Raw genomic sequence first — 11,401 nt, 5'->3', positions numbered from 1 at the left:
AAAAAAAAAAAAAAGAAAGGAAAGGTTGATTTAACAATGTTTGTTAAGGTGACATGGGTCAACTACTTAGTCATCTTGAGACATTTACCTGACTGTAGACAAGTCTGTGCTGCCTTCTCTTTATGGTGACTGAAGAGAGTGCTGCCACCCCCAGGCAGGTATTTCAAGAAAGCAGGCTGAACAAGCCAGGAAGGAGCAAGCCAGCAGCAGCATTCCTTCATGGCCTTAGCCATGGGGTTCCGGCTTCGAGTGCCCACTCTAACTTCCCTCATGCTGGACTATTACTGAAATAGACCCTTCCTTCCCTCTGAAGGCTGCTTTTGGTCATGGTGTTTTATCTTAGCGATAGAACCCCTGACTAAAGCCGGGCGTGGTGGCGCACGCCTTTAATCCCAGCACTCGGGAGGCAGAGGCAGGTGGATTTCTGAGTTCGAGGCCGGCTTGGTCTACAGAGTGAGTTCCAGGACAGCCAAGGCTATGTAGAAAAACCCTGTCTCAAAAAACCAAAAAGAAAAAAGAAAAAAAAGAAACCCTGACTAAGACGGCTGGGCTCTACGGATTCCGGATTCAGTCGTTATGCTTGTGTAGCACACACTTTCTGTGTAAACTTGATTTTGAGACAGGGTCTCACCCTGTAACTCCAGCTGACCTGGAACTCACAGAGATCCATCCATCTCTGCCTCCCGAGTCCTGGGTTTAAAAGTGTGCTCCACCACACTCAGCCTTTGTTTGCTGATGTGATGGGGCTCACAGGTGAAGAGTCTGCCTAAGTTCAGAGACTATGTTTAGACTGCTAGAAACGTTTGAAACTGAACTAAATCCAGTCCATAAATTTGTATTATGGAATAGCTATGAGCTTATGAGTACCAAGGATGGAAGGTTTGGCTAAAAAGTATGATGTTTGGATGGACTTGTGACAGAACTGTCTACTTAATAGAATCATACTAGAAGACAAAGTAGAGCATGTCTGTGAGCGTTCAGATTGGGTTAACTGAGGTGGTAGGGTCCATGCAAAAAAGACACTAAAACAAAACCACCTACTCATTCCATTGGCTGGAGTTCTAGCTGAATAAAAAAAACAACAGGAAGCCGGGCGTGGTGGCGCACGCCTTTAATCCCAGCACTCGGGAGGCAGAGGCAGGCGGATTTCTGAGTTCGAGGCCAGCCTGGTCTACAAAGTGAGTTCCAGGACAGCCAGGGCTAAACAGAGAAACCCTGTCTCGAAAAACCAAAAAAAAACAAAAAAAACAAAAAAAACAACAGGAGAACCAGTATCCACTTCTCTCTGCATCCTGGCTGCTCTTGCTGCCACAATGTCTGCACTGTGAGGAAAGAAATCCTTAAACTCTGAGCCCAAATAAATTCCTATTTCTTTGCTCAGGAATTTTGTCACAGCAGCCACAAAAACAATTCCTTACTCCAACAGGAAGCCTTCTTAATCATGTGACATTATTCTCCCTCCTTTACCACCCTTAGACACCTCCCCAGAATATCACCTGCTGGAAGTCCTCTCCAGACCTCTCTCTACTGTCTCGTCCCATGCTCCTCACCTGACTCCGAGCGGTCTTAAAGGGTGTAGCATTAACCATGTGGCACTTCCGGATGCCACTCCATCTGGTCCGGTAGTCCACGATATAGCAGGGGGGAAGGACGTACTCATCATAAAGCACATCTCCATTGTAATTCACAATGCTGCATCGAGCCAAGGAACTAACACGCCCCTTGGGTCCTGTGCCCACCATTTCACAGTCTATTGCCACCATCTTCCCTGGCAAGTTTTGGGGGACTTTAGGGCACTTATCTTCAGAGCGAGCTTGGGTGGAATTCTGTACAGCATTTTTCTTCAAGGGCTTCTTCTTGGAGCCTTTATCCTTTGATTGAGCTTGGGTGGAGTTCTCTGTAGCAATTTTCTTTTTCAAGGGCTTCTTCTTGGAGCCCTTCTTCTGGGTGCTCTTAGGCTTTGGAAGGGCACTCTGAAACTCCCCTAGCAAATCTATTTTAGCCACAACAGAAGCAGTCTTCTTCGAAGGAGCAGGGGTCAGCCAAGACAACGGTGCTTTCTTGTCTTTGGACTGCTCTGAGTCCCTCTTGGAGGCAGCTGCCTCTTTCTTCTTCTTTGGGCATGGAAGGATCTTCAAAATGCCATCTACTCTTGAAGTTTCCCCTTTCTTTGGAGGTTCTGAGTTCAACTTAGACACCTTGCTAGGGGGTTGGTTCTTTTTATTCAGAAATCCTTTCTGTTCCAAGAACCGTCGCTTCTTGACAAAACGTTGATGTTTGGCATTCCCTCCAAATGCCTTTTTCGAAGGTTGCCCAAAGTCCAAATTCAGGAGTATGGTAGACATGAGATCGGTGGATGGTGGGAGAAAGCTGGGAAGAATGGCTCACTGATGGTAAAGGATGAGAGTCTCATTCCCTGTGGGATCCCATAGTTCAGCACGTAGAGGTCTGCAATTAGCCTTGGGGACAAAAGTAATCCTGATGCCCGCACCATAGGCCTGAGAGAAAAAGAAGACCAATTCTGGAAGACTTAAGTGATAACTTCCACAAGCCCAAAGCCTGGTTAACTAATGAAGCCTCCACAAATTCACCTTTAGGTTGGTCTTAAAAGGGTTATTTCCTGCCTAGCGGTGGTGGCGGACGCCTTTAATCCCAGCACTTGGGAGGCAGAGGCAGGTGGATTTCTGAGTTCGAGGCCAGCCTGGACTACAAAGGCTATACAGAGAAACCCTGTCTCGAAAAAGCTTAAAAAAAAAAAAAAAAAAAAAAGGGGGGGGTATTTCCCTTCTCCAGATCTCTGTACCATTTTAAAAACTAAAGATGCGGGGGCTGGAGAAATGCCTTAGTAGTTATAACTTGTTGCTCTCGCAGAAATATGAAGTTCAGTTCCCAGCACCCACATAGTTCACAGCATCTGTACCTCCAGTTTCAGAAAAATTAGATGCCTTCCGATCTCTGCAGGCCCCGGGCAATTAAATGATACACATACATATACATAAATACAAACAAAACACTCACACAAATAATAAATCTAATTACATAAAGGGGAGGGTGCTGAGGCTGAGGCTAAAAGGTTGTGGGGCCTACGGAGATCGACTCTATCATGTCTATGTAGTCAAAATAAGGGCGTACTGAAACAGCAGAGAGATGAGACTTCTAAGTACCAACGGTGAGAGGAAACAACGCAGATGTCCTCTGCATCACCTAGGAACTCTCAGCGTGCTACAAAATGAAGACCAAATCCAGGCGTCGCGCTCCCTCGGATACACGTGGGGGCTATCTCCTCACGTACCTTACCTATCCCCTACAGTAAGGACACAGTAGAGGGCCACCTCGGCCACTACAATCTTTTTTTACCCACGAACTATCCCCAAACACCTACTTCCAAGTTGGGTCCCCCTAAGGTCGCAGGCGTCCGGAGCCGGATGCAGGCGCAGGCGCGCGCCGACGTACGCCCGGACGGCAGCAACGCGGGCGACAACGGGAAGGCGGCCGGCGCGCACGCGCCCGCAGCGCCCCCACCTCAGGCAGCGAGGCCAGCGACTCCGAGAGCGTGAGCAGCGGCAACGGTGGTGGCGGCGGCGGCGGCGTGGGTGGGGGCGGGGGCGGGATGCGCTCCCCGGCCCCTCGGGCCCAGTGGAGGTACAACTCGAAGGTGGTGGGCCGCGGGAAGCGGAACAGAGCGCGCCGGAACCCTGGTCCCACTTCCGGGAGGGAGGGCGGGACCTGCAGCTGACCCCCTCGCAAGTAAGCTGGTGCTGGGCGCGCTTCTGTGACGTCCCCGAGCCCCCTGCGGCTGCGCAAATGGCTTGGCCCAGTGGAAGGCGTGACGTTGGGCAAGTGCGCCTTGTTCTTGGAGTTTGTAATTGGACGCGATCGCAGGAGCAGGTGTTGTCGGGCGTTTTCGGAGTTCTTGCCTAGCGTCGGGCGTGCAGAACTGAGCCCGGCTTGGGTTGCATGGTTTCGTGGTACCGACCTTGTGTCTCCTCACCTCCTCCCTCCTTGCACCGACACTCACGCCACAGGATGCGGGGCGTCTCAGCCCATGGTCTCTCTCATGAGGAGAGAAGGCAGCTGGCTGTGGACCTCACCCGCGTCCTAGCTCTCTACCGTTCCATCCTGGACGCCTACATCATCGTGAGGCCACTGGGCTGAGGGCAGGGTGCTTCTTGGGAGGGGGTGATTAGGAGCCCACTGCAGAGAAAATGGGGAGACAGCTTTTATCTCTTCCTAATAAGGAAAGTTGAAGACTAGAATAATTTCCACCTAGCCTTCTGACTCTAATACTTAAGTTTTGTTTGTTTGTTTTGAAACCCCACAACCAGCATTTGGCCGTGCTATAGTTGCATAGAAACACGAGAAACGAGATGTTCCAGAGCATATGATCCACTAAAGGCAATAAAAGAGTGGGTTGGTGAAAAGGAAGTGCTTGGCCAAATGTGGTGTACACCTGTAGTTCTGGCACCTAAGAACTAGATGCGGGAGAATCAGGAGTAAAAGGTTCACCTGGGCTACAAAACAAGTTCTAGAGCAGCCTGGACCGGACGATGTTACTTTTAAAAAGGAGGGGGCAGGGGACAAAACAGGGCAGACATACATAAAGTTACCTTTCTGTAATCTTGCCCCTCAGAAGGCTGAGGCAGAATTGTCTTGATTTGCAGCCAGCTCAAAGGAGTGTTGAGACTCGTCTCATTTTCCCCCAACTTCCATACGCGCACACAGAAAAGCACCTGCAAGGCTTCGGGTGGGGTGACCTCAGCCTTCCTCACCCTGCATCCGTTTAGTGCTCTTCCTCGTGTTGTGATCTCCAACTATACAATTATCTTTTGTTGCTACTCTATAACTAATTGTACTACTGTTATGAATGGTAAATACCTGATATCAGTGGGATATCTGAAGTGGGAACCCCCAAAGCGGTCCTGCAGGTTGAGAACCGCTATCCTGGAGTAAATGCTTGTGTAGGACCAACAAGATGGCTGTGTGGTTAAAAGCATTTCTTTTTTTGTTTTTGTTTTTTGAGACAAGGTTTCTCTGTGTAGCCCTGGGTGTCTTGAAACCCACTTTGTAGACCAGGCTGGCCTCCAACTCAGAAATCCGCCTGCCTCTGCCTCCCAAGTGCTGCGATTAAAGGCGTGTGCCACCACCACCTGGCAGTTAAAAGCATTTCTTGCTTTTTCAGCGGACCAGTTCTATCCCCAGCACCGAGACAACTGGTGACTCGAAGCCATCTGTAACTCCAGCTCTTCTGGCTTCCATAGGCATCAGTGTTCACATGCACATACGAATCCACAGATGAAATACACACACACATAATTAATACTTTTAAAAGGTTTTGTCTAGCTTGTATGAGGTGCTGGGTTAAATCTAAGTATTGCCAAAATATTTTTAAAAATTGAAGCAGGATGTGCGGTGTACCAGTTTAATCCCAGCACTTGGATTGCAGAGACAAGCAATCTTCTAAATTCTTTTTTTGGGGGGTGGAGGGGTGGGGGGGGTTGGCTCTTTTTCAAGACAGGGTTTCACTGTATAGCCCTGTCTGTCCTAGAACTCACTCTATAGACCAGGCTGGCCTCAAACTCAGAAATCCGCCTGCCTCTGCCTCCCGAGTACTGGGATTAAAGGCGTGCGCCACCACTGCCCGGTTTTTGTTTTCTTTTTTACAAAGTAAACTGCAGGAACAAGACTCTTTGTTTCCAAGTTTACAATAGATTTTGGTGTATAAATAAGGCCCCAGAACTTTTTTTTTTTTTTTTTTTTTTTTTGAGGTGGAGTCTCTTCAGTTAACTCTGGCTGTTCTGGAACACATCAGTTTGATCTTTGAACTCACAGAAATCCTCCCGCCTCTGCCTCCTGAGTGCTGGGAAAATGTGTGTGCTACTTTGCTCAGCTGGAAGTCATTTACCAGATGACAGAATAGGTGGTCTTGCCATTCAGGCTGGGGAGACCAGAGTCTGAGTCATTAGCCCCTAACAAGGCTTTTAATTGTTCTTTAATTAGTTGGTTATTTTCAGATGGGGTCTCACTATGCTGAAATATCTCATGGAGATATTCTGGCCTTTGACACCTGAGTGCTTGGATCCTTTAATAATAGACTCCATACCTGGCCCCCACAGCCCCAGAATTTTAAAAGAACAAATGAATGAATTAAATACACAGCTGTCTGGACCATAAAACAGCAGGTTACTAAATAGTTACCTGTTAATGCTGTGGTGAGATCATGCTAGTGATGCATGATTTTAAAAAAAAAAAAAAAGGAAAAGGAAAAGAAAAGAAAAACGAAATTGGTAGGGCTGAAGAGATGGCTCAGGGGTCAAGAGCACTGACTGCTTTTCCAAAGGATCCAGGTTCAACTCCCAGCACCCACAGGGCAGCTCACAACTGTGTACCAGAGGATCTGACACACTCACCGAGACATATATGCAGTCAAAACACCAGTGTATATAAAATAAAAATAAATTTCAAAAAACAACCAACAAACCAAACAAGAAACTAAATGGAAAGCCGGGCTTGGTGGCGTACGCCTTTAATCCCAGCACCTGGGAGGCAGAGGCAGGCGAATTTCTGAGTTCAAGGCCAGCCTGGTCTACAGAGTGACATCCCAGGACAGCCAGGGCTATACAGAGAAACCCTGTCTCAAAAAAAAAAAAAAAGAAAAAGAAAAAAAAAAAAGAAAAGAAAAAAAAAAGAAAAGAAAAGAAAAGAAAGAAAGAAAGAGAGAAACTAAATAAATGGGGCATTAATAATGAGAGGTATGCATAGAGTGCAGTCTGTACCACATGGACGCAGTAGAGGCAGGGGCAGGCTTGAGAGCTGATACAGATGTACAGGAGATACAGGCATCTTGTCATCTTGGGTACTAGTGCAAAAAAGGGCAGGTGATGAACTGGAGAGTAGAGATGGGACTGAGAAAATGGGAAGAGTCATAGAGTCCTCCAAACTGCCTGGCTCCTCCTGCAGGAATTTTTCACGGACAGCCTGTGGGATACACTCCCCCACTCATGGCAAGAAGCACTGGATGGATTGAACCCACCACAGCTGGCCACCCTGCTGCTGGGAATGCCCAGGGAAGGGGAGGAGGTGAGGTATGTATAAGCCAGAGGAGCCCCGAGATGGAGAATGAGCACTGAGACATGTATGAGTCTTGTGTAGATAGTCTCATTGGGTCTTTCTGGGCAAGCCGCATCATAAGCTGGGACACTCAGGATGTGGCTGTGGGGTATTCACTAGCAGCTTGGGCTGGACTATCTCAGGTACAGGTCTGTGTGGCCACTCACCCTACTGGCCCTGAAGTCCACAGCTTGTGCCCTCGCCTTTACCCGGACACCTGGCTTTCACACCCCATCAGAGTTCCTGGAGAACCCCAGCCAGAGCTCCCGACTAACAGCTCCTTTTCGGAAACATGTCAAGCCCAAGAAGCAGCATGAGATCCGGAGGCTTGGAGAGGTGAGGAGACTGCTGGAGGTTAGACTGGGAGAGCCTAGGACTCTTAAAGCCGATGGGTTCTGTAGAAGCAGATACAGGAACCAGCAACGTCAGAGGTCCCCTTCCTTAGCAAACATGCTAGACCCCTGTCTGTTGGTGCTGGAAGGCTTTCCTGTCCTTATTCTGGGTTGATTGGTAGCTTTGTATGGGTGATTTTTATTCTCTTCACTGCAGTCAATTTTTGGTTTTACAGCCTACAGGGCTTTTGAGTCATTGATTTAAGGGGCAAGCGGACGAGGCTACCATTATCCTCGGATCTGGTTTGACATGTCTTCTCGATGTGGTACCCTCAATGTTTCCCTAGCATTTAGGCTCCTACTATCCTTCTGAGTTCTTGCTTCAGGAGTTGGGAGCCAATGCCAAGAAGAAACTTTTGTTTCTTCTTCTTTCAGTTGGTGAAGAAGCTTAGTGATCTCACTGGCTGCACCCAGGTTGTGGATGTAGGCTCAGGCCAGGTGAGCAGACTCCAGGAAAGGCAAATTAGCAAGCCAAATGCCCGTGGAAGCAGGTGCTGAGAAGTGGGCAGTCCAGGGTGGGGGGTGGATAGTAAGCCTTTGATGGAGCCCAGGACGCAGTTGTCCACACCATTGATAGGGTGACAGTCAATAGGGCACTGAGCAATGCTGTCCTCCCTCGTGATTCCAGGGCCACCTCTCCCGCTTCATGTCTCTGGGGCTGGGGCTGATGGTGAAGAGCCTTGAAGGGAATCAGAGGCTGGTAAAGAGAGCTCAGCATCTAGACCAGGAGCTCCTGAATGCTCTGGACAAAATGGAGAAGAGGCACCCAAAGGTAAGCTGCCTCTTTTTTTTTTTTTTTTTTTTTTTTATTATTATTTTAAAGATTTATTTATCATTATATCTAAGTACACTGTAGCTGTCTTCAGATGCACCAGAAGAGGGCATCAGATCTAATTAAGGATGGTTGTGAGCCACCCACCATGTGGTTGCTGGGATTTGAACTCAGGACCTTAGGAAGAGCAGTCAGTGCTCTTAACCACTGAGCCATCTCTCCAGCCCAAGACTCATTTTCTACTTCCAAATTTCTCCTATTTATTTCTGCTGGTTTTTGTTTCTTCCCCAAAGCATCCACACAGCTCAAAGGCGCTTTCTAGTTTGTATAGTTTCCATACATGTTCTCATAGTAAACTATGACTTGGCCAGATGGGTAATATTATTTGCTGTGCTAGAGATAAAGCCCATCACCACTGAGCTATATCCCTAACCCACAATCATGTGGTAGACTTATTGTCTACAAGGAAACCGGAAGAACCGGGATATAGATTAGTGTCAGGGCACTTGCAGAAACACACTTTAACCCCAGCACTCGGGAGGCAGAGGTAGGTGGATTTCTGAGTTCGAAGCCAGCCTGGTCTACAGAGTGAGTTCCGGAACAGCCAGGGCTACACAGAGAAACCCTGTCTCAAAAAAAACAAAAACAAACAAAAAAAAAACAAGAAGAAGAAGAAAAAGGGAAACTGAATTAGGTATGGTAGTATGTGCCAGTATTTCCACCACTGGGGAAGTATAAACAGGATCCATGAAGATTCGCCTGCTTGGTCAGCATATTGAGCTCCAGGTCAGAAAGGGCTGCAAAGACCTTGTCTCACACTCTGTGCTACCCAAAAGAAGAAAAATGGCATGAAAAATGAAAAGGTTGTACTTGGGAGGCACGGGCAGGTGGATTTCTGAGTTCACGGCCAGCCTGGTCTACAAAGTGAGTTCCAGGACAGCAAGGGCTACACAGAGAAACCCTGTCTCAAAAAAACAAAAACAAAAAAACAGGTCTAGTCTGTAACAAAGATGTCATCCCATTTAGTGTCTTAACTCTTGTGCCCAGATTCTCACCAATATAACCGAGGTCCCCCTGCGGCTTGAGGATGGCCATCTAAATTTGCATCTGCCTTTGTTTTTGCTCTCCCCATAGATGGTGCAAAGAGGCCCTCGCCACCGGCCCCACCACGTGGCTCAGTGGGTCAGCCCCACAGCTCTGTGTGAGGAGCTTCTGCTTCCTCTGGAGATGCCAGGCCATAGTAGTGCACGTCTGCTACTCACGGGCCTTCATGCTTGTGGGGATCTTAGTGTTGCCTTGCTGAGACACTTCTGCTGCTGTCCTGAAGTGGTGGCCATGGCTTCGGTGGGCTGCTGCTACATGAAACTCAGTGACCCTGGCAGCTACCCACTGAGTCAGTGGATAGCTGGGCTGCCTGGCCATGAACTACCCTACAGGCTCCGGGAGGGAGCCTGCCATGCTCTGGAGGACTATGCGGAGAGATTACATAAAGCAGAGCCTGGCCTGCAAACACACTGCTTCCGTGCAGCACTGGAGACAGTCATCCGACAAGTCTGCCCTGAGCTTCGGAGGCCTGGTGTGCAAGGAATCTCCAGGGTTCATGAACTCAAGATTGAAGAGTGAGGTCTGGGGAGGCTCCCCACTCATCTCCACTTACTACCCTAGCCACAGAAAATGTGTACCAGAGGAATGGGCATTTTATTTTGAGGGCAGACTGGGCTACGTAAGTGAGACTGTCTCAAAAAAAGAAAACAGGCAGACCAGTAGCTCATGCCTTTAATCCCAGAATCTGGGAGGCAGAGGTCAGCCTGGACTACATAGAGATACTCCATCTCAGAACACTCACACAAACCAGAAATGTTAAGAGTAGGCACTGTGGCTTGCCTGCGGAGGCTGAGCTAGGAAGAGACTTGTACTCAGTATGGGGCAAGCCTGGGCAAAAATGACCTTTTAAAATGACTAAGCAAATCAAAGTAGGAATCAGCTTTAAGTGGGAGGTAAAAGTTTCTAGAACTAACTGATTTGGGGCTGGTCCCACAGATATGTGCAACAAGGGTTAAAGCGAGTGGGTCTGGACCCCCAGCTGCCTTTGGATCTGGCTGCCCTCCAGGCCCACCAGGCCCAAGAGAATCGTGTGGTGGCCTTCTTCAGCTTGGCCCTCCTGCTGGCCCCACTGGTAGAGACATTGATTCTGCTGGACCGGATGCTCTATCTTCAGGAGCAAGGTGAGGTTATGAGGTTTTGGGGTTCCCTTGAGTCCTTGAAGTCTGCTGGGCATGGCCACCACCTGGTGGGTGAGGCATTTGTTAACAATGTAGAGTCTTAGCAGCACCTCCTGAAATTGTTTTTGAATTTTTTTTTTAAGATTTATTTATTTATTATATATAAGTACACTGTAGCTGTCCTCAGACACCCCAGAAGGAGTCAGATCTCGTTAAGGATGGTTGTGAGCCACCATGTGGTTGCTGGGATTTGAACTCTGCACCTTTGGAAGAGCAGTCGGGTGCTCTTACCCACTGAGCCATCTCACCAGCCCGTTTTTGGATTTAAAATATGTGTACATATACCCCATGCTTCTGGATGTTCTGTCCCCTGGAAATGGTGCTGCACGTAGTTAAGAACCTCCTGATGTGGGTATCAGGAACTAAACTTGAGGATGCTGAAGAGCAAAGAGCAGGCGTTCTTACCCTGAGCCCTCTTCTGCAGCAGTAAGGTGGATTTTAAGCAAGCATCCCAAGTATTAACAAAGCACATGGACAACAACCAAAGCCTAAGCTACGGTTCTGAAGCCCCCACTTTGGAACAAGAAATGTTATAGGACGGGCGGGCGGAGAGGGCCTGGGCCGGACTCTCGATTCCTTTCTAATTCGCCCTCATGTTCTTTTCTCCTAGGCTTCTATGCTGAGCTCTTGCCCATCTTCAGCCCTGAACTCTCTCCCAGAAATCTGGTTCTGGTGGCCACCAAGACGCCCCTTGGTCAGGCCTTCCCTACCCTTGAGACTGAAGACAACTGACAGTCTGAACTCACCAGTACCAGTATGGCTGGATACCATAACTTCAGATTTGTACCCTTTCTTTCTCTTCATGTGTAAAGTAATACGGTGTGATTTTTATTTATAAAGCTTTTAAG

General features: G+C 48.3%; 2 protein-coding genes across 5 annotated transcripts in view; one reads left to right on the top strand and one right to left on the bottom strand.

The window, feature by feature from the left end:
• Window positions 1–3,685, bottom strand: part of Isg20l2 (interferon stimulated exonuclease gene 20 like 2) — an 11,186-nt gene extending 7,501 nt beyond the window's left edge. Inside the window, exons 1-2 of the mRNA XM_021196221.2 lie at window positions 3,383–3,685; window positions 1,551–2,498 (exon numbers count right to left, since the gene is read on the bottom strand). Coding sequence (XP_021051880.1) covers window positions 1,551–2,345 — 795 coding nt within the window. The 5' untranslated portion in view covers window positions 2,346–2,498; window positions 3,383–3,685. The remainder of the gene's footprint in view (window positions 1–1,550; window positions 2,499–3,382) is intronic.
• Window positions 3,686–3,866: 181 nt separating this feature from the next.
• Rrnad1 (ribosomal RNA adenine dimethylase domain containing 1) lies at window positions 3,867–11,398 on the top strand. Of its 4 annotated transcripts, none has more exons than XM_029537658.1 (8): window positions 3,867–4,137; window positions 6,958–7,082; window positions 7,291–7,443; window positions 7,875–7,937; window positions 8,128–8,271; window positions 9,406–9,890; window positions 10,312–10,496; window positions 11,164–11,398. In XM_029537658.1, exons 2-8 carry the CDS (start codon window positions 6,999–7,001, stop codon window positions 11,283–11,285), a joined length of 1,236 nt encoding a protein of 411 aa, XP_029393518.1. In that variant the 5' UTR covers window positions 3,867–4,137; window positions 6,958–6,998; the 3' UTR covers window positions 11,286–11,398. The 4 variants fall into 4 exon arrangements, with proteins under 4 accessions (XP_029393518.1, XP_021052062.2, XP_029393517.1 ...); XM_021196403.2 differs by having other exon boundaries at window positions 7,251–7,443; XM_029537657.1 differs by lacking the exon at window positions 7,875–7,937 and having other exon boundaries at window positions 7,251–7,443.
• Window positions 11,399–11,401: the final 3 nt, after the last annotated feature.

Source organism: Mus pahari, chromosome 4 (genome assembly GCF_900095145.1).
Source record: "Mus pahari chromosome 4, PAHARI_EIJ_v1.1, whole genome shotgun sequence".
In the NCBI taxonomy this organism is placed as follows: Eukaryota; Metazoa; Chordata; class Mammalia; order Rodentia; family Muridae; genus Mus; species Mus pahari.
Note: the sequence above shows the minus strand (reverse complement) of the source record. Positions and strands in the feature narration are given on the sequence as shown.